This window comes from Trachemys scripta, chromosome 13, assembly GCF_013100865.1.
Source record: "Trachemys scripta elegans isolate TJP31775 chromosome 13, CAS_Tse_1.0, whole genome shotgun sequence".
NCBI classification, from domain to species: Eukaryota; Metazoa; Chordata; order Testudines; family Emydidae; genus Trachemys; species Trachemys scripta.
The window spans coordinates 36,794,488-36,819,333 of NC_048310.1; the positions used below are offsets into that span (position 1 = coordinate 36,794,488).

At 49.5% G+C, this 24,846-nt stretch overlaps 1 protein-coding gene across 2 annotated transcripts; it reads left to right on the forward strand.

The window, feature by feature from the left end:
- Positions 1-4,894: 4,894 nt before the first annotated feature.
- Positions 4,895-21,036, forward strand: CETP (cholesteryl ester transfer protein). 2 transcript variants are annotated; one of them, XM_034788727.1, is made up of 16 exons: positions 4,895-5,119; positions 6,664-6,778; positions 8,338-8,472; positions 9,440-9,510; positions 11,749-11,836; positions 11,967-12,036; positions 12,570-12,630; positions 14,993-15,084; positions 16,142-16,321; positions 17,594-17,644; positions 18,342-18,509; positions 19,235-19,302; positions 19,430-19,472; positions 19,576-19,645; positions 20,623-20,708; positions 20,821-21,036. In XM_034788727.1, exons 1-16 carry the CDS (start codon positions 4,996-4,998, stop codon positions 20,893-20,895), a joined length of 1,497 nt encoding a protein of 498 aa, XP_034644618.1. In that variant the 5' UTR covers positions 4,895-4,995; the 3' UTR covers positions 20,896-21,036. The 2 variants fall into 2 exon arrangements, with proteins under 2 accessions (XP_034644618.1, XP_034644619.1); XM_034788728.1 differs by having other exon boundaries at positions 4,962-5,115.
- Positions 21,037-24,846: the final 3,810 nt, after the last annotated feature.

Here is a 24,846-nt window from a genome sequence, read left to right on the forward strand (position 1 = left end):
GGAGCCAGATATCCTGTCCCCAGTGGGGTATTTGGAGCTCCCAACCCCCTTGCTGATAACCCTGTTCTTCTGGCCCATAGCTGGGGTGGACACTGCGAACTCCCACCCACACTAGTATAAAGGTCAAAGCCGGGCATACTGTGCAGGGCAGCAGAGATGCTACTTTGAAAACATTCACATTCCATACGAGATGCAGAGCCGTGGCCAATGGGTCGGCACATGTGGGGAACTGTACCTTTAAGGGGCCCTGGCAAGAGCCAGTTGGACGTGATTGTTGTGAGCGTCCCTAGAACATTAAGCGATGCTGGCTGTTTAGGACGCAGACCCTGACCAACGTGGAGCGCTCTCTGCTGCCGTGGCTCAGAGCGATCACTGAACGCCGCAGCACTCACTGATCTGCTTTTCCTCGGAGGAGGGGGCAGACCCAGCAATGGCGGGATGTGTCTAGCTGCCTCAGACGCAGCTCATGGGTGAGTATTCGGATCACCCAGCTCCTTTGCACCTTCCATAAGCAAAACTTGTCTATTCTGGCTTTGCTGGCGGGCTCAGCCCTCCCCCATCGTCCCAGCCCTGCAGTAGCGAAAGGAGCACTGAGATGGGGAATGGCGGGTCAAAGAAACTGGAGGGGGGAGAGAGCAGCGGATCACAGAATCCCTATCGCTGCAGGCCCCAGAGCTGAAGACCATCTCAGGAAACAGACGCAGTGTAGCAATGGGAGGATCGCTCTGATGTACAGAATTTAGATCAATGGAGCCAACAGGATAACCAAACAGTCTGTGTATACATCTACACCGGTGGCCTGACGAGTGACCAAGGCCCAGGCAATGAAGTGTGCGTTCACACGTGAATGTCTTTCAGATGAGACCTTACAAAGCCAATTCTCACCTCCAACACACTATGGAGACACTAAATGCATTCGCCCCCCTTTCCTCTCGGAGGAGTGTGATAATCCCTAGTTTACAGTTCGGGAAACTGGCACAGAGGGTAATTGATGTGCCCAGAGTCCAAATGCAGATGGGTGACGGAGTCAGGATCGGCGTCCCATTCCAAGGCCCTTACCCTCACAGGTGGGCAACCCACTTTCGTTGGCGCAGGCAGCCTGTAAATGTGGCAGCATGATTTTGTGTTAAAGCCCTGGGCTGGGACTCGAGATCTAGCTCCAAATCTTGACTCGGCTGCAGTATCCTTGGGTGACCTGGGGCAGTCACTTAATCGCTCTCTGTCTCAGTTTCCCTTCTGTGAACGAGGATGATATTTCCCCTCTCCCACTTGTCTAGTTAGTTTACAAGACATCCTGCTACGGGGCAGGGACTGTCTTGTACTATGTGTGTGTCCAGCACCTAACGCAAGGGGACTCTGATCTTGGTTAGGGCTTCTAAGTTCTACTGTAATATAAACCCTCGACAGCTGCAGGCTCCCCTGTGTCCCGATCCCATACCACCCGCTTGCCCCCTCGTACCAGTGGCACAGCAACTCAATGCCAGCAAGGCCAGAGGGGCCAAATGCTGCTTTTTATTTTGCTTGTCCGGCCCCACTGGATAAAGGCAGTTGAGTGGGTGTAACTGAGAACAGAGCAGGGACTGGATACGGTGCTTCCATTGTGTGACTTGGCAATGGCCAGAGAGCGTGGGGAGGGAGAAGGGAGGAGAGAAGTGTTGTACCAGCTGCAGCCCTGCGTTCCAGCCTCCTGTTATTGCATTCGGAAAATCTCTGGCCTCCCAGTTCCTGCAGGTCAACGCCCGCTAGTAAACCTGTAACTGTACAAGGGGGTTTCTGAGGCCACTCCCGTGGGCAGCTCAGGATGGCTGTTAGAAAAGACAGCCAAGGACTAATACACTAAAGCAGGTTTAAAAAGGTAGCAAGGAACAGGCCAGCGAGCCAAGCCAGCAAGACGTGCACAAACTACGCTCTCGAGTCCCGGGCTGGTGCCCTAACCAGTGGTCCGTCCTTCCTCTCAAACCGCTGCTCCTGAGATTGCTCTTTGAGCTGGAGGATTGGAGACGAGGACGCCAGAAAGACCAAGAGTCTGCAATCCGAGCCACTGAAAGGGGTTGTAGGAGACGCTGACATCTGTATTAATTAAAGCCTAGAACGCTGGGGAGGAAGATCACTGTTAAAGAGTCAGCCCCTTTGTCCTCCCATGTAAGAGCTGAGAAAGTTCCCACTCCAGTTCTCTGAGTCTTCCAGAAAGTGCTTCAGCAAAATGAGAGCCTTGCTATTCCTGGCGTTGCTGAGGTCTGAAGACCTTCCCTTGGCACGTACCGAGTTCACATCTGGGCACAAGTCTAGAATAATGTTGCAGTTCCCCCAGAGGTGAAAGTAAGCCGGTCTGGTCCGGTATGGTGTACTAGAAAGAGCTGGTGCACCATGCCGGACCGGACCGGCTTCTCCGGCGGTGATTTAAAGGGCCCAGGGCTCCAGCCGCTGCGGGGAGCCCCGGGCCCTTTAAATCGCCTCCAGAGCCCTGCCACCGCTACCCCAGCCAGCCTCCGGCAGGGATTTAAAGGGCCCGGGGCTCCTTGCAGTGGCCAGAGCCTCTGGCCCTTTAAATCGCTGCCCCGGGGCTCCTGCAGCTGGGCTTGGGTGGGGATTTAATTCACCCCTGAGCCCTGGGGCTCCCAGACGCCTCTGCTCTGGGGTGATTTAAAGGCCCTGCCTCTTCCGGTTGAGGCCACGCCCCCGCTCAGGACTCTGGCATACTGGTAAGTCCTTTAAGTTACTTTCACCCCTGAGTTTCTCCCCCGCCCCCCAGGAAGGGTCAATACCCCTGGGACACAAGACTCAAAAACTGGTGCTGGGTTCTGCGATTTACAGCCCCCAGTACTAGTGTGAGTGAACCTAGCTCAGTGCATTCATTGCAGGTGAACTCCCCCCACCCCCCCCGCCAGTGGCGAGGGCTATGCAGCTGCTGTCTTTCTGTATCTGTTTTTATACCAGGCGTTTGTAATGCTGCGCCCCTGGGTGGGTTGTTGGCAGTGGGGATTAAACCTGGAACTTCTGGTTCTTGTAGCATGAGGCTCTACTGCCTGAGCTAAAAGACGCAGCTCTGTTCCAAGGCTTGTCGACGCCCAGGTGTCCCAGACGCCCCTACAGGAGTGGGTGGGTGGTCTGGGCTCCCCTCCTCACCCTGGTGTCTCAGCACTTCCAGCATCCCACCGCACAGCTCTGTGGGACGGCTTTTTCACACAGCGGTGTGCTGCGATGTCTATGGCCATCGCTTCCCTCTGCTGAGGGAGACAGTTCTGATTAGCACGCCAGTCATGAGAGCAAGTACAATGCAACCCCACCGTTAGTAAGAATGTGAGGTCCTAGCTAGCCGGGCATTCCAGGAACCCAGCACAACTTTCCTTATCATTGAATGTCTGCAGACTTCTCTGACCTTAGTTTCCCTTTGCAGGTCAATGACCGCGAATACCTCCGCACCAGAGGCTATTCACTTTTCCAACTCAGGATATCTTTACAGAAAAACAATCAGACTGGATTCCCTTTGGGCCACACCACCTTTGACATCCGAGACACAGGAATTCCCCAAAGGAAATTCTGTTCCATTTACAAACTCCAGCAAGGAAAATCCTGACCGATCAAACGAATCAGGATTCAAAAGGTTAGCACCAGAAGCGTGAAAGATCTGCCTTTTGGGAAGAGAAGTGAAACTGACCCCCTCGTCTCCCCAGTAGGCATACTAAGTTCTAATGGTGGTAATGACATTGACTCCTGCTGTGTCACTGGGACAAAACGTCTTTCACTGCACTGCGTGCTACATAGCACACTATTGTGTGCTAAGTGAAGTCATTCCTGTAGGTGTGTGTATGTTACAGACATATGCCATATGGACTTAGGTCCCTGGCTTTCGGCACCTAAATCCAAAAACTTTTGGCCTCAGTAACTTACCCCAAGTCACTGTCCCAGCCAGTGAATAGAGCTCAGGAGTGCTTGGCTCCCAGTCCTGTGCTCAGACCTGTAACTCACCTCTCTCTGTTATTGTTGTGGTTAATCTGAGCTGTTATTAGGGTGACCAGATGTCCCGATTTTATAGGGACAGTCCTGATTTTTGGGTCTTTTTCTTATATAGGCTCCTATTACCCCCCATCCTGATTTTTCAGACTCACTATCTGGTCACCCTAGCTGTTGTGCTAATCCTCCCAATGCCGGCGACCGATTATCATCCCCTTTCTAGAGCTGGGAACACAGGGGCACGAAGAGACCCAAGCCACGCAGCGAGTCATCGACAGAGCTGGAGCTCAAATTCAGTAGCATATGACGCTAGGGTGACCAGACAGCACGTGTGAAAAATCGGGACGGGGTTGGGAGAGTAATAGGAGCCTATATAAGAAAAAGCCCCAAATATCGGGACTGTCCCTATAAATTTGGGACATCTTGTCACCCCATATTACGCTCAGATTCAAGGGTTTTGTTCAATCTTCCAGAGAATGCTGCCTCCCATGAAGAGTATAAACAAACCGCATTCCAGCATAAATGCAATATGTGATGTGGAGGGGGTGATGGGACAGGGGGCACTGGTGAAGGGGGGGCCTTCTGATTCCAGATGGTACCTTTTGAAAAGCGCTTTGGATGGAAGGTGCTACTGGAGGACAAAGCCAACTCATAACTGTAAAATAAGGATTCTCTCTCTTCTAAGGGCAAACTGTAAAGGGGTGATGGGTAAACCTCTAAACTGTCCCCCTGAATGCCTGTCCACGGGGCTGATCAAGGTCTCATGCCACCATAACTCCATTGGCTGCTGGGGTGTTATTCCGGATTTACAGCAGTCTTGGGGAAAGAAGCTGGCCTATCTAAACCAGGCTGAAGGCAGAGCGGTGGCTCTGCAAGGGTTAAGGAAGCCATAGGAAGATCAGGAAATGTGTGATGACTTGGATAAGTAAGGGAAGTGGCTCATGTCCTGTCTAGAAAGAGCTCTGTTTGGGATGGGAAAGGAGCTGGCGCTGCAGCAGGGACTCGGTCAGCCAGTCCTTGGGATCTTCCGCCTAGAGAACGATGGCCGGGCTCTTTGTGATCCCGCTAGCGCTTATCAGCACGGCAGTGGCTTGTACGTTTGAGGAGTCGTCCTTGAACCTCACCGGGATCGTCTGCAGAATGACCAAGCCAGCGGCATTAGTGCGTAAGTCTCTGCTTTCTTGGGCTATATTCCCCCCAGGGAAGGCAGGCGGCGGACACAGCAGACGGCTACGAGTACATCAGTCCTTCTCCGTCCCTATTTCCCCAACTAGTATTTATAGTTAAGCCTTTGCAATCAGCCTGTGGGACCACACTATTAACTATCCCATTGAAATGAGACGTGCTAGGCTGTATCAGACTGCTGGTCCAATGAGGCAGCCGTAGCCTCTCGCATTAGCCAATGACTGATGCTTCAGAATCAATGGTGCGATGCTGTACTTCAGGAGCAAATTCCTTCCTGACCGCTCTGATGACCAGTTCATGCCCTGAAGCAATAGATTTATTTGTCATTACCATTTAATGACCATCATAAACTTAGTTTTCATAGCTACAGCTATTGTTGGGGGGCCATGAAATTATCCAGACCTTTTTAAAAAACCACATTAGTGACAGTAATTGATGTGGGGACGCATGGTCTAGTGGTTAAAGCAGCAGCATGAGAGTCAGGTGACCTGTGTTTGATTCCCAGCTCTGCCATGCACCAAAGGCAAATCACCTAATGTCTCTGTGCCTCGGTTTCTCAGTGGGGGAAGCAATGTTTCTCTTCTGCATTAGGGGTTTTTCTAAAGGGGTTTGAGATCCTCAGATGAAAGGCAATAGTACTTAATTTTAAATACTCCAGCCTTAGTAATGAAGGGGAGAGTGAAAACTGATCAATCTATTCTTGGTTTCCTGTTCCATAATACAAGCATAAGAAGACAGATGATGAACTTGATGGCTGGTGTATTTAGAAGGAAATAGTACTTTATGCCATTTAAATTCTGCCTGAGAGACACCTTGTGGCTAGAATTTGAAAGGGGAGGGGTAATGTTATGGCTGTTGTTAACATTTTGTGGCTGTGCAGACCATGATCATGCCCCTAGTAATTTCATCTCATTCTCCAGGGTATACTGAGATCAACTGCAACAGTCAGGAACGATTGTTTATCCTCGTGCAGAGCTGCAGACCTGGCTAGGTGCATTAGGCTGTTTGGTTACCTGCCACTGAGGAAGGATCAGATGATCTTGGCCATGCTGTCGTGGGACAACCAGACATGATGGACCAATGGTCTCATCTGTTGTGGAAACTCTTCTGTCCTTTTGCGTTGTCTCTGGTGGTCGGGAACGGCCTTATAGCAAAGCACTGGAACTCAGTAGTGAGATCCATCGCTCTGAGCTCGGTTGATCAGATTTGCGCTGTATGGGGAGGATCACAGCTCTCGTTAAACTCCCTTCATGATCTGGTCTCATTGTGAAATCTGGGCTGGATGCCCTGGGAGCACGGGTCAGACATAGGGAGGTGCTATCCCTATGACCTTCCCCTGTGCAACACGCTTAAGTCAGTGTTTTACCATGAAGCTAACGGGAGCTTATCCCTGCACGGATGGATGCCAGGTGCTAAGCAAAACTGTACGACTTTTAATGCTATTAACGAGAGGTGCTGATCTGATTTTGAAACGCAGCTGAATTGTGCTTTATCATTTGTCTTGTCCCTTTGTTCCGCTTGCAGTGAACCAGCAAACAGCTCAGGTAATTCAAGCAGCATTCAGACATGCCACCTACCCGGATATCAGTGGGGAAAAGTCCATGACGTTTCTTGGCAAAGTGGCCTACGGGTTAACAAAGTAAGTACGACCAGGCGCTTTCTAAACTCCCTTTTGTGCCAGGAAATGCGGCAGGCCTATGAATAAGGCCCTGGATGTGCCTGGGAAGAAGGTTTGAAGGGAGATTCAAATATGCTTGGTCTGAAATCATGGCTGGGAGAACGAGGTCCCCTTTGGCTCCTTTCCACATGCAAGTATTTCCTGATTAAAATAGAGGCCAGCATAACTGGCCTCTGCCATCGGATACGTCACTTAGAGCTCGAGCTCTAACAAGCTACCAAGGCTATTTGTGGGCTGTTTCACTTACCTCACTGGAGGAGAGCGAAGAGAATGGGGGAAGGTGTCCGAACGTTCAGGTGATTGAACTGTCTCAGGAGGGTGACTGAACTCATTGATTTACCTGTGGCACTGTTTAAACACCTGTCCAACCCCCATGCAGTGTCCGCTGCCTGCAGATCTGCATGTAGCAATTCAGTGACTGCACCACGGGCTACGTCTGCTCTGGGGACATGGAGAACAGATGGGTTTCAAAGCACTGCCCACGTCCCCGGACCCTAAGTCGCACAGTTCACGTGAGACTCTGAACTTTCCCAACGTACGTTGGACCAGGGCTTCTGCTTTGGGCCCATCTCTAGTAATTAACGGTTGCCCACCTAAATGTCCTCTGCTGTTGGAATTGGTGCAGTATTCTTTGCTACGTGGGGGTGCGGTGTTTCTGTGCGCCCTGTCAAACAGTTGCTGCAGACGGAGCTACTTGTGAGGTGCTGTGTCCTGGGGTGGATTGAACCTGCTACCTCTGTGTCTTAAAGCCTGGGCCTCTAACGGTACAGCTATAGAGCAAGCAAGCAACAAACAAAACCCACCCACAGTGGCAAGTCTCAGAGTGTGGGTCAGCTGATCCGGGCTCACACTGCAGGGCTAAAAAATAACCATGTAGACATTCAGGCTTGGGCTGGAGCCAGGGCTCGGAAACCTGGCGGGGATCTCAAGTTCCAGCCCTTGCTTGAACGTCTACATGCTGTTTTCAGCCCCAAACCTGAGGCAGCTGACCTGGGCTCTGATGCACTTTGGGGGGGCATTGCTGTGTAGGGGTGACAGACTGAGCTGAATGTATCAGCCAACAGTGTATCAGGCTTCTCAATCGCTCAATGTGGCCCAGCCACCACCAGAGGGTGCCAGAGGGCCATCCATGGGCACGGGTTACACATTGCAGGGGCAGATAAAGCAACTTCTGTTGATAGTGAGGTGTTGAGTGTGTAACCACTTCGGGATGAAAGCTGCTACATTTTATTATGTTAACTTATTACTATCGATCAGTCACACAATTCAGCAAAAGCAACTGTAAGAATACAAGACTATCTTATTTTTTATTACTCACCCGACCCAGAAGAAATGCAATGCAACGAAACAACTTTATGTAGTGTCTCTCCTAGAAATTGTCCCAGCGAATGTACAGAGTTCAGTACAATTACAAGGTTAGCAAGAAACAATAACCGAGAGAGCGCCAATGGAGGAAAGAGACGCGTTCAGGTCACGCCAGGCATTCTGAATGTATCCACCCTTTTCATTTTCTTCTTTAGCATACAGATCAACGACTTGTCCATAGAAAACAGTGAGGTCGATTTTAAGGAAGACGATGCCATAGACATTGCAATTCAGAACGTGACAGCATCCTTCAAAGGGACCCTGAGTTATGGCTACACCGGGGCTTGGTTGTAAGTATGTAGGAACACAGGAACTGCCAGACTGGATCAAACCCAGGTCCAGTTAATCCAGTAGCATGTCTCTGCCAGAAGGAAGAAGCCCACAGTGGACAGATGTGGAGTAATCTGCCCCCACATGCTGGTCTCTAATAGTTAGTGATAGTGCTTCAGAGTTTAATATCTCTTCCAACATTATTATTATTTTATCATTATTCATTATAACTGGATATTCTTGACATCCAGATAAATCTCCAATCCCTTTTGGAATTGTGCTAAGTTTTAACCCCTAACAGCTTCATGTGGCAGTGAGTTCCACCATCTAATTATGTGTCGTGTGCAAAAGTATTTCTTTCTCCCGGTTTTGAATGTTCCTCCTTTTGATTTCATTGACTGTCCCCTTGATCTTGTGTTAAGAGACAAGAACAACAACAATCCCCAACCTACCTTGTCTGTCCCACTCATTACTGTATAGATGTGTATTCTGTCCCCTTTATTTGTCTCCTCTCTAAGGTAAAGAAGCCCAGACTTTTCCTAAAGGATTCTCAAAACAACCTGAATCCATTTAATCCTAGTTGGCAATGAGAACGAGCAGGTGGAGGGAGGGTGGGGGAGGTGAGAGAGCTTCACAGACAAGGGGGGGCCAGGTCTGAGCTCTGAATAGTTCATCAGTGTGGTGGTTCTATTCTTGATGTGACATCAACTAGCAATTCGCAGTGCAAAGAAACCCAGGGAGTGAATACAAGGGAAGGACACACATTCTGGGTTATGGTTTTTTTAAAACAAGTGTTGCAATTTCCTGCCCTCTTTATTCAAGGGGGAAATGGCTAATAAAGATAGAAATGGGGCTAGTCTTACATAGTCAATCTAATGTCTTCAAGGTGTTTAGAAGGCACCTATCGCCATTGGGGTCTATGTGCCAGCACTGGACTTCTAGTTCTATGACGGATACGGCTGCCAAGTGTTTTCCATTCTCTTACAGTGTGAAACTCACCCACTCCATTGATTTTGAAATTGAATCCTCACTTGATCTCCAGATCAACGCCAAACTGAGTAAGTAGCGGCACAGCCTGGAATACAGCGGCCTTAACTACAGCTGGGTTAACTTCACTGAGCCCAAGGCACCGTGCGTGACCTCTCCTGCCATGCAGTACCATGTGCTTTTGCTATGAGACGCTTATCATGGCCCTTTTGTTGCTTATCTCTATTAGAGTAGCAGCGAGCGAGCGGCGCCACCTGAGATCCAGGCCCCATTGTGCTGGGTGGTTACAGACACGCAGTGAGAGGCAGTCCCTGCACTTGAAGCTAACAGTCTAAACTAGGCAAGGCAGGCACAACGTAGGAGAAAGGAATCCCATTTTACAGAGGGGGAACTGAGGTGGAGAGAGATTAAAGGGACAGGTTCTCCGCTGGTGTCAATTGTTTCTATGGAGCTACGTGGATTTACATGGGTGGACAGCTGAGAATTGGGTCGGATCTCGAGGCCAAGGCCATTGCTCTATCCACAGACCAGCCCTCTTCTCTGTTTTGCAGTTTAGGATAACCAAAAAACCCACAAACCCAGGAGTGAGTTGCACAAAGTTGCGTCCGTTGGGGGTTTTGATCTAGGGAAGCAAAACTTCACAAGAGCCCCTTCGTTTTCAGCGAGCTCCTGTTCTATAGCGGGTTTCTGAGTGCTGTATAATATAAAGTGACTGACTATATGCAAAATGAGTCAATGGCTTATCCCAGACTGGGCTTTAGATTCCTTGCTGGCTTCCGCATTCTCTCACTATTAGACCAAACTGAACCATCTATTGCGGATGGGAGGGAGATGGTTATTTCTTCGGCTTCACTGCTCTAAAGACCCTCGGGTGCAATAACAGCATGAAGCATGTGACAACAGTGTGTCGTATTTGCAGAGCCCTGCCCAAATGTTAAGCCGATTATCCCTTACAGCACGTCATGTATCGACAGGGAAAGCAAGGCAGAGCGGGGCGAAGGGAACTTGACCAAGATATTGCAGCTAGTCAGTGCAGAACTAGAACCCAGAAGTTCTTGGTGAAACTGCCTGCTGGTCGCTCTGTCATCAGAGGAATGACAGGAGCCTTTTGCATGCAGTGGGTTGCAAACTAACTGCAGTGCAGCCAGCGTTGCATGGAATGATTTGCAAACCTTTCCCCCAAGTTCATTGGTTTGGGCTGGGAGGCTGGGGGAAGAAGCATGTTTAAAAATCGCGTTCCGTGAAGAAAACGTCTGGTGGAGGAAACACCTCTTTCGGTTGGGATGGGGGTCACGATAATGTTACATGGGAGTCGCTTTAAAGTCCAAGAGGAGTGAGATCCTGGCAGAAGGTGCCAGAGTCATTTATATTTGCTAGTTCTCTTGGAGAGGAAGCCAGATGCTCCAGCTCTCAAAGCACTGCCTGGCGATGGGCAGGCGTTCACCCCATGGTACAGGGGGGCAAACAGGCACATAGACATGGAGTGACTTGCCCGCATCACAGACGAGTTAGTGGGCAGAGTTGAGACACGGGTAACATTTTCAAAAGCATCCAAGTGACTTAGGAGCCTAAGTCCCATTGACTTTTAATAACACTTCGGGGATATCTACTCTGTGAGCGCTACAGCAGTGTAGCTACAGTGCTTCTGCTCCGTTCCTGTAGTGTAGCCACTTGCTCCGGTGATGGGAGGGGTTCTCCTGTTGTTAATCCATCTGCGGGAGGGGCAATAGCTTGACTGACAGAAGAATTCTTCTGTTGATCTAGCAGTGTCTACACCAGGGCTCAGATCGGCTTAACTAGGGGCGTGAATTTTTCATACACTGGAGCAACATAGCTAGGTTGACCCAACTTTTAGGTGTAGACCTCAGATTCCTAAGTGCCTTTGTTCCCTTTGGAAAATGAGACTCAGATTGTGAAGCCAGCTCGGGATTGCAGCCCTGAGCAGAGCAATGCCTCCGAAATACCTTTGAAAATCTGGGCCCGGGATGGTTTTGAAAATTTGACCCCAGCACTCTCATTTCCTGGTTCCCACCTCCCTGTCTTAACCCCAAATAAGTCCCCCGTAAACCTACTGAGCTTGGTACACATGCAGTGTTTGCCCCGTTGTAGCCTCAGACCCTAAGTTCTTCCACTCCTCGGTATGGTGCAGTTAAAAGAGCCATTTCCCTCTAGTCACCCGGGGTCTCTGATTCCCCCTGTTCTGTCCTGTACTCACTCCAGCTAGCCCAGGTGCCCTGTTTATTTCGCTCCCCAGTTTCCTGTCAGTTGCACGGGGTTTATCATCCACGTTTGTTTTTTGTGCTGTGCAGCGTGTGCAAAGGGCCGGGTGGCGGCCGATACCTCAGATTGTTACCTGACGTTCTATAAGCTGACGCTCCATCTCCAGGGAGACAAACAGTGAGTTCTTCTTCAAGCAATGCATCCTTGTGCACGTGGCAGCTTGCCCGGCCCATCGCTACTGTCCCCGCGGGCTTTCGAGCCCATTAGGCGCCCCCCACATTTCTGTAACGATCTTTCTTCTCTGCAGGCCAGGGTGGCTGAAGCAGCTCTTCACAGACTTCATCTCATTCACCTTGAAGCTCGTTCTAAAAGGCCAGGTAAGAAACACAAACGACTAGATGACAGAAGAGCAAAGGCTGTGTCTTATGTCCACAAAGTGCCCTATAAGCCTCTGGCATTGGTACATCTTAATAATGAAGGGCCTGATCCTGCAAAGATGTAGCCACCTACTTAACTTTATGCACTATGAGGAGTCCCAGTGAAACTTGGAGGCTGGTCTGGTGTCTAAGTGGAGTACTCTGGACCTGTGCTGCCAGGAATATAGGGTTGAGTCCCAATTCTAGACCCTGGTATCCTGGGACAGCAGAGTTTTGGCAACAAGCTGACGGGCATGGAGCGTCCTGCCTTGCTTAGCAGTAACCTCTTAGTGCTGGTATCCAAAGAGAGGGTAACGTCAGACGCTTGAGAAGCAGGAGGCTGATGTTAATCTCCCAGCAGTGTAAATCAGGAGTGACTCCAGTGGAGTTACACCAGTGCGGAGGCTGCAAGACTTGGATTTGGACACATGGCAACACCAGGGTTTTTTTTGGCCCACACCAATGTATTCAATTGCTTTCCTTTCCTCTTGTAGGTGTGTAAAGAAATTAACTCGCTGGCTCAGCTGCTGGCAGATTTTATACAGGACAGAGCAGGTAAGTGTTCTGCCCAGTTTCTCTTCCCTGTCTTCCTCCTTTCTTAGACGCAATCCACTAAGGCTGGGCCAGACCCAAGGAGACAATGACCCCGTCCCTTCGAAATGGGGATCGAGACATGGCCGTGGTCAAGGAAGCCGCACCCAAAACCACTAATCAGAATCCCTCCCTGTGCGGTGGGGGGTGGAGGAAAGAAACTTCGCAGGCTGGAGAGTGAGGGTCCATCTACCCTGCAGTCATGGGGTGGGACTTCCGCTCGTGTGGGCTGGATACTCAATCTAGCTTTTATCCAGCTAGGAGTTCAGTGTGGGCTGTGCAAGCCAGTCCTGGCCCCTGGGCATGACTCAGAGCTCGTCTACACTTGGCAAGCTACAGAGGCGTGGTGGCACTTTGGTTTAGATACTTACTACAGTGACGTGAGAGCTTCTCCCCTCGCTGGAGTTAATCCACCTCCCTGAGAAGTGGTAGCTAGGTTGATGGAGGAATGATTCCACCCACCTAGCATTGGGTGGGTCAGCTTAACGGTGTTGCTTGGGGGGGGGGGGGTGTGGTTTTTTCATATCCCTGAGTGATGTAGCTGGGGTGACCTAACGTCTGAGTGTAGACCTGGCCTCAGGCAGGTAGTACCCCGAGTTAGCTAGATCAAAGCTAACTTGGGCATGTCTACAGTGGTGATCTGCTCTGAGTTAAAACAGGAGGAGAGAGTGTTGTACAGATTCCAAAGAGACGCTCAAGTCCGTCGGGTAAGTAAGATTTCATTAGAAGTGCCTGCGTGAGTCTTGGGGCTGGATTTTTTTCTTCAGAGCACAAACCCCAGTGGAAGTCAGTAGGGTCCGTTCACCTATGTCACTTCCCCAGAAGTGACCTCTCAGACTGCAGGCAGAAGGTCAAGTTTTCCAGGCTGTGTGGTGCCTCGGAGATCCCAGGAATCTGGGCCCAGCATGCGCCTCTCCTCAGTTGTCCCTGTTTTCACACAACGAGCCCCACGCCAATGACACGGTTCTTTAAGAACCAGGATTTGCCCAGCAGACCTTGCTCCTCTTTTCGCCAGGGCCATTTTGCATGAGAAAAGCCGACAGTTTCTCACGTTGGTGAATAGGACGACGAGTCACGCGTGGAGACAAACAGGATTGGTGCCTCTGAAACACACTCCAGCTTTTGACATGTCCGGAAACACACCAAGTGTGATTTTTGTGGGGGGGAGTCAAATGAAAAAAGTCAGGGCGTCGTGACTCAGTGATTTGCTGAATGTGAGGAAAACTGAGTTTTGTGCCGGTGTTGTCAATAGTGGGATTCTTTTTGCACCGTTCTACTGGCCAGTGCTATTACTGGGCCACTTGAATGCTGCCTCAGATACTGAACCAGGTCCTGCCCCATGGACTTGCTACATCTTCTTTCAAGTGCCAACATTGCCATTCAACGCTGGCACTTAACGGCAGTGCCACGAGAGCAGCGGTGGAACGGCATCAGCAAAGCCGTAGGAACCAGCTAACAACTGTCTGTACACTGAACTGATGTCACGTGTGTGGGCGTCACCATCAGAACGTTCCCCCCCAGACTGCCCTCGCTTGAAATCACTTCTGGGGTTCCGGCACCTGAAAGCGCCTTGGAGATTTGTCATTCTGAGAACCAAACAGAAATTGACAAATGAAATGTTCATTGCAGCCATTGAAAATGACATCCCGGTTTGCCAGGGGCTCCTCCCTTAAGATGAAATATTGACCAGAGCTCCCTGCAGGTTTAAAAGCTAAAGGCGCCGTCCTGTAGGAAAATATTTGCCAAGGGGGAAAAAATACTCAATAGAACTTGTGCTCCTAAGTCATGTAAATGTGCTTGAAAATCCCCCCCTTCCTGGTTGGCCTACATGCTCAGACACCACAGGGCTGGATAAATAATATTTATTAGATTAGTTAGATAGCGAGTGACCTTAAATTAAAGTATGAGGCCTGAGAGACTGAAGCCATAAGTGGGTATTCACCCATGAAAGCTTATGCTCCAATACTTCTGTTAGTCTATAAGGTGCCACAGGGCTCTTTGTTGCTTTTTACAGATCCAGACTAACATGGCTACCCCTCTGATACATCTCTCTACGGTTTTTCTATTGCACCCATCACTTTGGAATGCAAGGATTGAGAATTATTTAGTCCTGTTTTACAAGTGGGGAAACTGAGGCACAGAAGGTCCATGGCAGAGATAGTAATAGAACCCAGGTGTCCTGACTCCTAGTGCTGTACTATATTATCTTCCCCTAGTCCGCGGGAGTTAATCTGTTAGTGTTCGAAATGGACTTCGTAAATTCTGGCCTCGATCATGTGAAATTGCAGTGTCAGTAAAACGAGCGGTTTTTATTTTTTTTCTGCAGCAAATTTCCTCCAGGATGGGGCTATCGGAGTAGATATTTCACTGGCATCATTTCCAGTAATAAAAGCAAACTACATGGAATCGCATCATAAGGTAAAGTATTTTTTGGGGGGGAGTGGGGGCAAATGAGGGTGGGGGCATTTCATACTAATTTCTTCCCAGTTCTCTGCTCTGTCCCACTCTTGGAGTGGAGATGGCTAGAAGGCAGAGATGTCTAACCATTAGAGCAAGGGTTAAGGAAGGAAGACTCCAGGGCTCTCCTGCTGGTTCTGCTTCTGATTTCTTATATAATTGAAGTCACTTAATGACTCTTTGCCTCAGTTTCCCCACCTATGAAATAGGGATAATAAATCCCTACTTCCCAGGGTGCAGTGAGTTGAAAGAGCCCCAGATTAAAGGCGTTCTAGAAGGACAGAGTATTCTTTTTTCCAGGACTAGTCTTTTAGAAGGCGAGTGATGGAAAGGTTTGCAGACCGGCTCTTATTTGATTCGGGCTGGCTCTCACCTGTCCTGACTCGGAACGCTGTTAACAAGGGAAATACAAACTGACGCGCAAGTTCAGTTCAAGCAGATCAAACCCTCAGGAATTAGAAAGGTCTTCGGTAAACTCTGCACATACAGGGGCCGGATTCTCTGCGTCCCCCCTCCCCCAGCCAGCACCACCTTAATTGATCTCTCGAGGACTCCCCCAGGGTGTGGGTGAGTCTCCCACATAGGATGGCTAGTCACAAGGGGGTGTGGCTGAAGCATTATTGGGCTCTCGTAGTCCCTCCCTGGCATAACAGTCCCTTGTGGCTTCAACCAGCTGCTGTGATTTAGAATGGTCCTTGGTCTCTCTCATTTAGGCTGGGGACGGGGCCAGCCTAGACTCATCCCTAAAATCAGGGAGCGGCAACTGGCTTCTTTCCTCCACCCTGCCCCTTTGGGATTAGCTATCCACCCTGACTACACCCTGCACGTATTGGGGGTAACTGAGCATCTTGCCCAGGCTGTATAGACACCGTCTTCCATCTGTGTCTGGCTTAGCTTATCCTGTCTGGCTTTAATAAACACAACGAGCCCTTTGCGTCGCAGACCAAGCGTGACGTGGCCAGGTGAGGACAGCTGGCTAATTGGTGGTTACCAGCAATGCATTCTCTTTCATTTGAAGGGTCTGCTTTTGTACAAGAACTATTCAGTCGTCTTCAATGACTCCATGTTTGCTCCATCTCTGCTCTCCGAGTCCAGGATGCTATATTTCTGGTTTTCAGACCAGGTCCTGAACTCTCTGGCCATGGCAGCTTTCCTGGATGAACGTCTGGTGTTAACGATCACAGGGGAAGAGTTAAGGGTAACTATTACAGGGTTATTTTAACTTTTTCTCTCACTCAAATAGTATTTTGAAGCCCTCCCCCCACCACATTGGGGAGAAAGTAAAAATTCTCAGAGCATTCATTTGCTGTGCAATCTGGTTCCAAAAGAAGAAGGGAACGTATAGTGAGATGCAGCCTACAGTGTGATCATGGTCAGAAAAGTGGCACCTTCTTAGATGTCCATACCTGCTCCCTGTGTGTTGGTTGATGAGTCCTATCTACTAATCCCCTGCAGACCCCAAAGAGCTATGGGAAAGCCAAGTGGATTCTATTTTGTTTCATGGTAACAACACACACAGCTTATTTCTGGATTGCGGAATCCTAGCCGGATTTTCAGATCCTGGGGGTAAGTCTGTGGTGCAGGTGTAACACTGGTCCTATGGGAGGGTTGTCAGCAGTGGGGATCGAATGTGAGAACTCAGGAGCTAAAAGTCTCAGCTGTTATCCAAGGCTGTATCAGCAGCATCAGCCGCTGGCTGTGGGTGACAGAGTGCCCACACTGAGTGGGTTACGCTGGCAGATAGAAAATTAATCTTTTGAGTTGTAAACTAAGCAAAATATGCTGTGGGATCATTGGGAGAAAAGGAAATCTGCAACCTCACAATGTCTTACACGGAGTCACTTTATTGGCTATAACCACATCTTACGACAGAAAAAAGAAATCCTCAGAAAACAAAACGCTGTGGGTCTTGTTTTCCCAGCAGTACTGCAGAAGAGAAGGTGTTACAAGATCTGAAATACCAGTTTGCACCAAGATTAGTTCTGAGTAGACAAGAGCACTTGGTTTATTGCAGCTTAGAATTGGTACTGGGCTTGGGCTCTGCTTAGGAGAATGACTGTGAGGAAGAGGGAAAATCCAGTGGGTGAAACCTGCAGCGGCTAGAGTGAAAAAGCACGGACAGAGAGACAGGGGTAGGAGAAGGAGCTGACAGAACAATTTGCTGATGTGGGGAACAATGTATTGTAATTTATCCTACTTTTAATGAGAGCAAAACCAGAGCCTGGGTCAGTGGTAGCAAAGATCTCCAGCCACACATTGTTCCTGTGGTTGGTTGGTTCAAGATAGACCATTGCCCTGTGGTCTCCAGGGGCTGCCCCTCTTGTTCCATATTAATTCAGCCACATTTGAGAATTCCTTGGGAGTTGCCCTCAACCTATGGGCACTCTTTGGTCCCCCCAGCTCTGGTGACACGTTGGGAACACATTGTGCTCAAACCAACTCATCATTTCATTGTTGTTGTTCCTTTAAGGAGATGTTTGAAATGGAAGACACGGAGGCTCACCAAGGGATTGTGCAAGAGGTAACCAGGGAGCCAGTTCAGAGCTAACTTTATGGATGGTGGCAATGTTGTTTCTTTAAATGGAATATAAAATAGTAAAGTGAATAAACACATAAGGAACGCCCTTCCTGAGCTGGAAGGCGACGACCCAACCGGAGGTCAACGTCTGCCCCTGCCACACGTACCACGGGGGGAGGGGGAGGCAGGCTGGAACACAGTGGCTCTTTCAGGTTGGGGCTGGGTGATTTGCAACGACGCAGCATCTTGGGTCCTTCGCCCTCCCCACCATCTCTAGGATTCTGGGGGCAAGGGATGCTGCGGCTTCTTTGCCCCTTGGGCTGCAGTAGCATCTGTAGAGCTGGGTGGGAGGGAGTGGATTTCTCCAACCCCCATCCCTGGGTAGTTCCCCCAGTGTCCCAACTCAATTACTGTCAAGTATCAGGGGGTAGCCGTGTTAGTCTGTATCTACAAAAACAACAAGGAGTCTGGTGGCACCTTAAAGACTAACAGATTTATTTGGGCATAAGCTTTTTACCCACGAAAGCTTATGCCCAAATAACTCAATTACTGGGACTGGTTGGGGCGGGGGGCAGTGAGAAGAACCTGAGGCCATAAGAGGGATGCAGTGTGTTGCGTGAGCCTCATAAATTAAGAAATCAAGTACCATGCACCTCAGAAACGTCTTGAGCACATATCCTGTCCCCCTTATGTCCTACAGATTTTTCAAGGCACTTCTTATAATGACTCGTTGGCTAAGGTCTGGAGTCTCACCCCTCCCCAAATTACCCTTCAGCCTGAAGGGACAATTGTGAAGTCATCTGTTGCCGTGGAACTCAGCATTTTTTCCCAAGGAGCAGAGCCCACCGGGGTGTTGTATTTTGAGAAGGTCAGTTTCTTATTCAGTTAATCTAGGTTGCAAATTCCTTGGAGCAGGGACCATGTCTCACACTAGGCTCTGCGTTGCATCACGAATGCTGTTAGTGCTCAACCAATAAAAGCTTTAAAGTTAGGTCATTACATTGACATTGTTTGGAAAGTAAATGACTGCTGGAGGGGCACACAAATAACTATCTGAAGTTGTTAGTTTCTCCCACACCCGCTCCCCTGTTCTCTCTGTCTCTTGGGATTTGTCCTCACTAGCCAGTTAACATGGATTTGTCCTCACTAGCCAGTATAGCTTGGGTGTTCCTTGACCCCCATCCACACGTGCAAACCTGGAACATGACGTTATTTCTAGAGAGTCCTGTGAAAAAGTGTTCAGTAGTGCGTTATTTTAATGCTGACTCTGTGGGCCATACACATCTCTGATGTGCAATTCCATTGGCTTTATCAGAACTACACCAGAGCCCTGCGCATGCGGGGATGGGACTAAGTGTTTGGTCAGTGCTGTGTGCCTACCCATATAGTATAGGCTTAATAAATAACACTTATCAGACACGTACCTCACTAATCGAGTCACAGAGCTTCCATTTCCAGAGCTCCTAGTAACCAGGGACTCAACAGGAGTTTACCATGCTGAACTGGCAAAAGGGAATGATCATGATTTTCTTCCTCCGATGAATCTGGTGATGAAGCCAAACAGAGCATGTGACTGTCTCCTTCTCTTCACAGGAAGTCACTGTCACAATCCAGTCTGCGTATGTAGAAAAGAAACTGGTTTTGCATCTCGCTGACTCTGTGTAGGTACCGGTGTCTCTTGTGCATTGCACTGGTCTCTTAACTTGCCTGTGCTAGCTGCAAGGAAAGAAGGCTTTTTCAGATACTTCTCACTGACTTTATCTTTTCTTGGTTAATATTTTCCTACAGGATAGAGCCTAAAGTTTTTAAATGTGCTTTGGAGAGAGCTGGGGTAAGTAGAGAGCATTTAATCTCCAGGGAAGACCTTGCTAACTTAGGGGTCATTATAGATCTCTGCAGTTGCTGCTTTTTCTGTAAATGTGTTTGATTTTCAGGATGACAGATCTCTTAGGCACTTCCTGCAGAAAATCATCTCAGTTGCGGGAATCCCAGAAGTGATTTCAAGTGAGTTTATGCTCCGGAGAAAGTTCTGGCAGAACATGCAACGTCAGTTGTGTTTTCGAACTGTCGTTTGAAGTGGCTGCAAGTTGTTTCTAATTGTTCCATAGTTGCTGTTCAGAAATGAGTTGTTTTCCATGGAAATTTTTAACTTTTTGGTGAAAAATCTGAAATATTTTGATTTGGAAATGCTGCATGGGAGTTGTAGTTTGGGTGCTTCCTCTAAGGTTGGATTACACTGACCATGATGCACCCTTTCTCTTCTTGGTGCAGAGAAGTGGTGCATCATGGGAGCCCCTGGCTGTAGTGCATCATGGGAGATGCTCTAAACCCCTTTAGTCTCTATGGAAAATCTTCCATCTAATGACAATGGACCCAGTCCATGGGGCAGTACCTGGTACGGTATCTGAGGTAGCACTAACGTGGTTAAATAATAATAAAGTGGCCAGTGGAGTGGTGTGAAAAAAGTCACATCATTGACAAACCTGGCACAAAACTGAGTTCCCCTTAGATTCAGTGTATCGCTGATTGATTCATGATGCACTTTCATTAGAATCACGAAAAAAATCACACTCTGGTGTGTTTCATTTGTCCGTTTTCCAGCATGTCAAAAGCTCCATGGTCCGTGGGTGTGTTTCAAAGGCGCCAACTAATGTTCATCCCTGTGTGGGATCCACTTTCCTATTCACCAAGATGAAAAACTGTCTCCCCTTGTGCAAGTGCAAAGTGGCCCTTGTGAAAAGAGGATCAAGGCTTACTGCACAAATGTTGGCACTTAAAAGCAGCGGCACTGTGGAAACAGGCCCATTGTGTGAAAATAGGGACAATTGAAGTTCATGGGGTCTCAGAGGTACTACACCCAGCCTGGGAAGTTTGCCCTTCTGCTATGCAATCAGACAGTCTCACCAAATGCATTTACTGTTGAGGGACTAGCAAACCACCATTAGTGGGCCTATAACTGGATGGTTTTATTGATTTCCTAGGGATCGAGCCAGCTTTAACTTCTCTGATGAACAGCAAAGGACTCAATCTATTTGAAATTAAAAATCCTGAGATCATCACAAAGGAGGTAAGTAAACTTACAGCCACTTCTATGTACAGAGCACTGCAAGCTTCTTGTTGTAAATGTGGTGTGAGTTAGTATAACTCGTCTCTCTCTCTCTCTCTCTCTCTCTTTATAGGGATACCTAATTATACAGCTGGACTTTGGCTTCCCACATCATTTGCTTGTAGATTTTCTTAAGAAAACATTATAGAAGGAATCCATTCATAAAGGAGTGTTGGAATTGACTGTACAAATAGAAAGAATGCATGTGACCCAATGAAATTATGTCCTTTTTGGGGGTCAACTTCCCTATAGCCCAGCCATTAAAAGAGAGATTGATTTTAGCAAGAAATACTCTGGCTTTTGTGGACATCTCTCTCTGATGAATCCCTGCTAAACATGGATGGCGAAGTTCATAGCCAAAGCTACGGCTTGTTGCTTTAAAAGTCTTAGGTGGTTCTCTGCGCTCATGAAAGTGAACTACTAAGTCAGTGGGTTTGGATCAGGCCCTACTACCTAGTGCCAGGCCCAGTGAAGGATTTAATTGGTCCATTTTCATCCCTGTTGCAGCGTTTTACTGTGCTAGTCCCAGGCTTCTTCTAGCCACCAGTCATATCAAAGGGGTAGTGTGGTGATACTGACAAACCTTAGAGATGCGATCACCAGACTTGGTGAACTTCCCGGAGAGTAACTTCAGAAGCAGTAATGCCAGAATGCCTAGGCATGGTATTAGTATCAGTAAGTTGGATATGACTTTGAAGTGTAATATGGCAGTCTCAATGACTGATGTTTATATAGAGGCATGAGGGCTGCCTAGAGGATTCAGGGGGCCTGGGACCCCCTGCCGCCGAATTGCCGCCGAAGATCCGGCACTTCGGCAGCGGGTCCCGGGGCGGAAGGACCCCCCACCACGGGTCTTCAGGGCACTTCAGCTGCGGGTCCCGGAGCGGAAGGACCCCCTGCCGCGGAATTGCTGTCGAAGACCCGGAGTGAAAGAAGCTCCGGGGCCCTGGAGCGAGTGAAGGACCCCTGCGAGGCCCGGGGCCTGGGGCAAATTGCCTCACTTGCCCCCCCCTCTGGGCGGCCCTGAGAGGCATCACATCCTGGGACATGAGATGATGGGTATAAGCCCTTGCTACACTGTTTGCAACTGGTATAGTGTGTTCAGTTGTAGCCATCTCAATAACAGAGGGGTGGTGATGCCATTGGTGCAAGTTTACGAGCAGCAAAAAGAGGAGACTAGAAAGAGCACGAGGAAAGAGCAAAAGATACAAATGGATGGACCCCCCAGTACCATACATTCTTTTGTATGATGTTTTGGTGCTGTTCAATCTCTTTTTTTTTTTTTTTTGGTACCAATTATCTCTTCTTTCCAGCCATTGTGTTTCTATAAAGCTTTCAATATGAGGGGGAAAACTCAAACGCAAAACAGAAGGAACAAATACTAAATGCAATTCCAAGAATCACAGGGTTATTACAATAATAAAAATAGGAGATCGGAACTCTCTCCCATTGCATGAAAGCATATTAAAATCAGGGTTTCTCCAAGAAGTTTGAGACGATTTCTCCCCTCACCCCCCAATAGGGGTCATGAAATGCGAGACTCTATTTCTGCTTCTGGTGATAGGCTTTCATATTTATGTGGCAAACCCATGTGGCGAGGCCATGTGGTCTAGTGGCTAGCGCAAGAGACTGGGCGCTGGCTGGCCTGGGTTCTGCACCCCTTTCAGCTATGGGCTTGTTTGAGCGTGAGCAAGTCACTTCATAGCTCTGTGCCTCAGTTTCCCCATTTGTTGAATGGGGGATTCCTTGAACTCACTGGAGGGGGTTTGAAGCTTCACTAACTGCTGCTGAGCTGGTCCAGGGAAAGGTGCTATTGAGAGAGCTCAGAAAGTTCAGAGCCACCAGGTGCTTTTAGTCAGACAATTGCTGGGACTCCTCATTAGTCACCGCGCTGGGGGATTGGGTGAGCTTCTTCCTGGGCAGCCACGTGGACAGGAAATCACCCTCTCTGAGGCCTTGCTCATGCTGGGGAAATCCCGCTAGTTCTCACTGGTGTGTTTGTGCATTTTAAATAGCTCCCGGAGCACAGACCCAAAGTCCCTCCTCTTTTGCAGCCAGCAACCCACACTGTGGCCATGAAATAAAGCCCCTTCCCCCACCCCGCCCGCTGCTGTGGCAGGGATCCCAGGACTCACCTTCTCTTTATCTCTCACTTTGACACAAAACCCACCAGGCAGTGCCAGGGACTTCCCAGCGTGGTCAGGGCAACGTTCACTGCCCCAGTCTAAACAGCAGTGGGCAGGTTTCCACCTCCAATTATCTCCCCCTCCCTGTGGCTGGCCAACCCCAGTCTGCAAGCATACCGAGCTCTGCCACTTCCTGCTGCTTGTGACTAGCTCACCCCGCAGACGGGCTAGGCGGGAGGGGCCCTGCTGGTTTTGGCTGCACTACCTCAATCAACTGGGCTTTGCCTACATAAACCACATTCATATTGCTTGCACTGCAGTGTAGACAAAACCTTAGGTGGAGCAGGGTGTAGTTCCCAGCTGGAGACCTACCTGCACTAGCTCAGATCCACAGGTGCCCTAAAAATAGAGGGTGGAAGTGGGAGGGGTGAGCCCCCCAGCAGGATCCCATCCCAGACACTAGGTGCCTATAGTTCCGCCTGCTGCTCATACTGCCACCCTACGCCCCCGTCGCTAGTGCCAGCAGAGGGGTGCAGGTCTGTGTGTCCTGGAGCTGGGGATCCTACTTCAAGCGGAGCTGGACCCTTTGTTACCAGATTTGCCCGTTACTTTGGAGTACACTCATTTATTAGGATTATTCTTCTGGGGGGGGAATGGGGTTCTGTGATTCTATCAATATACTTCTTGTGTCACTGGTGTTTTCAGACGGAGCTCCACTTCTCCCTTCTGCAAGTTCCCTCCCCGTGGAGCTATCCTGCAGGACCACACACACACACACACACACACACACACACACACACACTTCCAAGCTGCCACCCTCATATGTCCCAGGTTGAGCAAGTCCCTGTCCCCACTGTCACGTTACAATTGTTCTGGTAGTAACTTGAAATTTAGGAGCGGTGTCCCTCATTGAAGCCATTGGACCCTGAGCCTGGTTTTGGGGGCTGTCCTGAATAGGAAAGGAATTAAGCCTGCACTCAGATGGCTTTCTGAATTGGGGCCATAATCTCTGGCTCTTCTTTCAAGGCGTGTTTCTAGAAATGGGGCCCCGATCCCTGCCTGGGGCCCTTCAGGGCTACTGCAATACAAATAATAATGTCAGATTACCTTCGCCTCTCTGTAGAGTATTCGATATGGGCCCTATCCTGACTGGTGCTGAACAGCCACAGTGTACCCAGGAGTCCGGGAGCTGCAGCTACTCAGCCCCCTTGAGGCTGATGCAAATTTTGGATCCAGGCATCAGAACACTCACTTGAGCGTGGGTAGGGAAACAACAGTGGTTCAAGGGACAACAACACAAGATTTATTTATAGGTAAACTGATGGCTCAGGGGAGTATACCAAAGTTGTTTTGTTCAGGCTAGACAGTAGGAACTGCTCATTCCTGGCTATGGGCGGTGTTCCTTCCAGGAAGCTCACAATGCAATGAGGCAGCTTCAGTATTTTGGATACCAATAAAGGATTTATTACTAGAACTCAGGGCCGGCCCCATGCCGGGATGCGAATTGTCTCACCCCCCTGCCCCAACTCCGCCCTGGCCCCGCCCCAACTGCGGCCGGCCCCACCCCAACTCCGCCCCGGCCCTGCCCCGACTCCACCCCTCCTTGCCCCATTGGATCCCTCCCCAAATCTCCACCCTGGCCCCGCCCCAGCCCCACCCCCTCACTGCCCCATTGGATCCCTCCCCAAATCCCTGCCCTGGCCCCGCCTCTTCCCCAAGCACGCCGCATTCCTCCTCCTCCCCCCTCCCTCCCAGGCTTGCGCTGATCAGCTGTATGGCGGCGCAAGCGCTGGAGGGAGGGGGGAAAAGCAGGACGCGGCTTTTTTTTTTTTTTTTTCCCGCTCCGCCGGCAGTCCCGGACATTGCGGGGCCCTCTTAGGCGCGGGGCCCCATTCCGGGGAATCGGCCGAATCGGCTTAAAGCCGGCCCTGCTAGAACGGGTCTGATAACTGCTGAGCTGGGTGTGTGCGGGT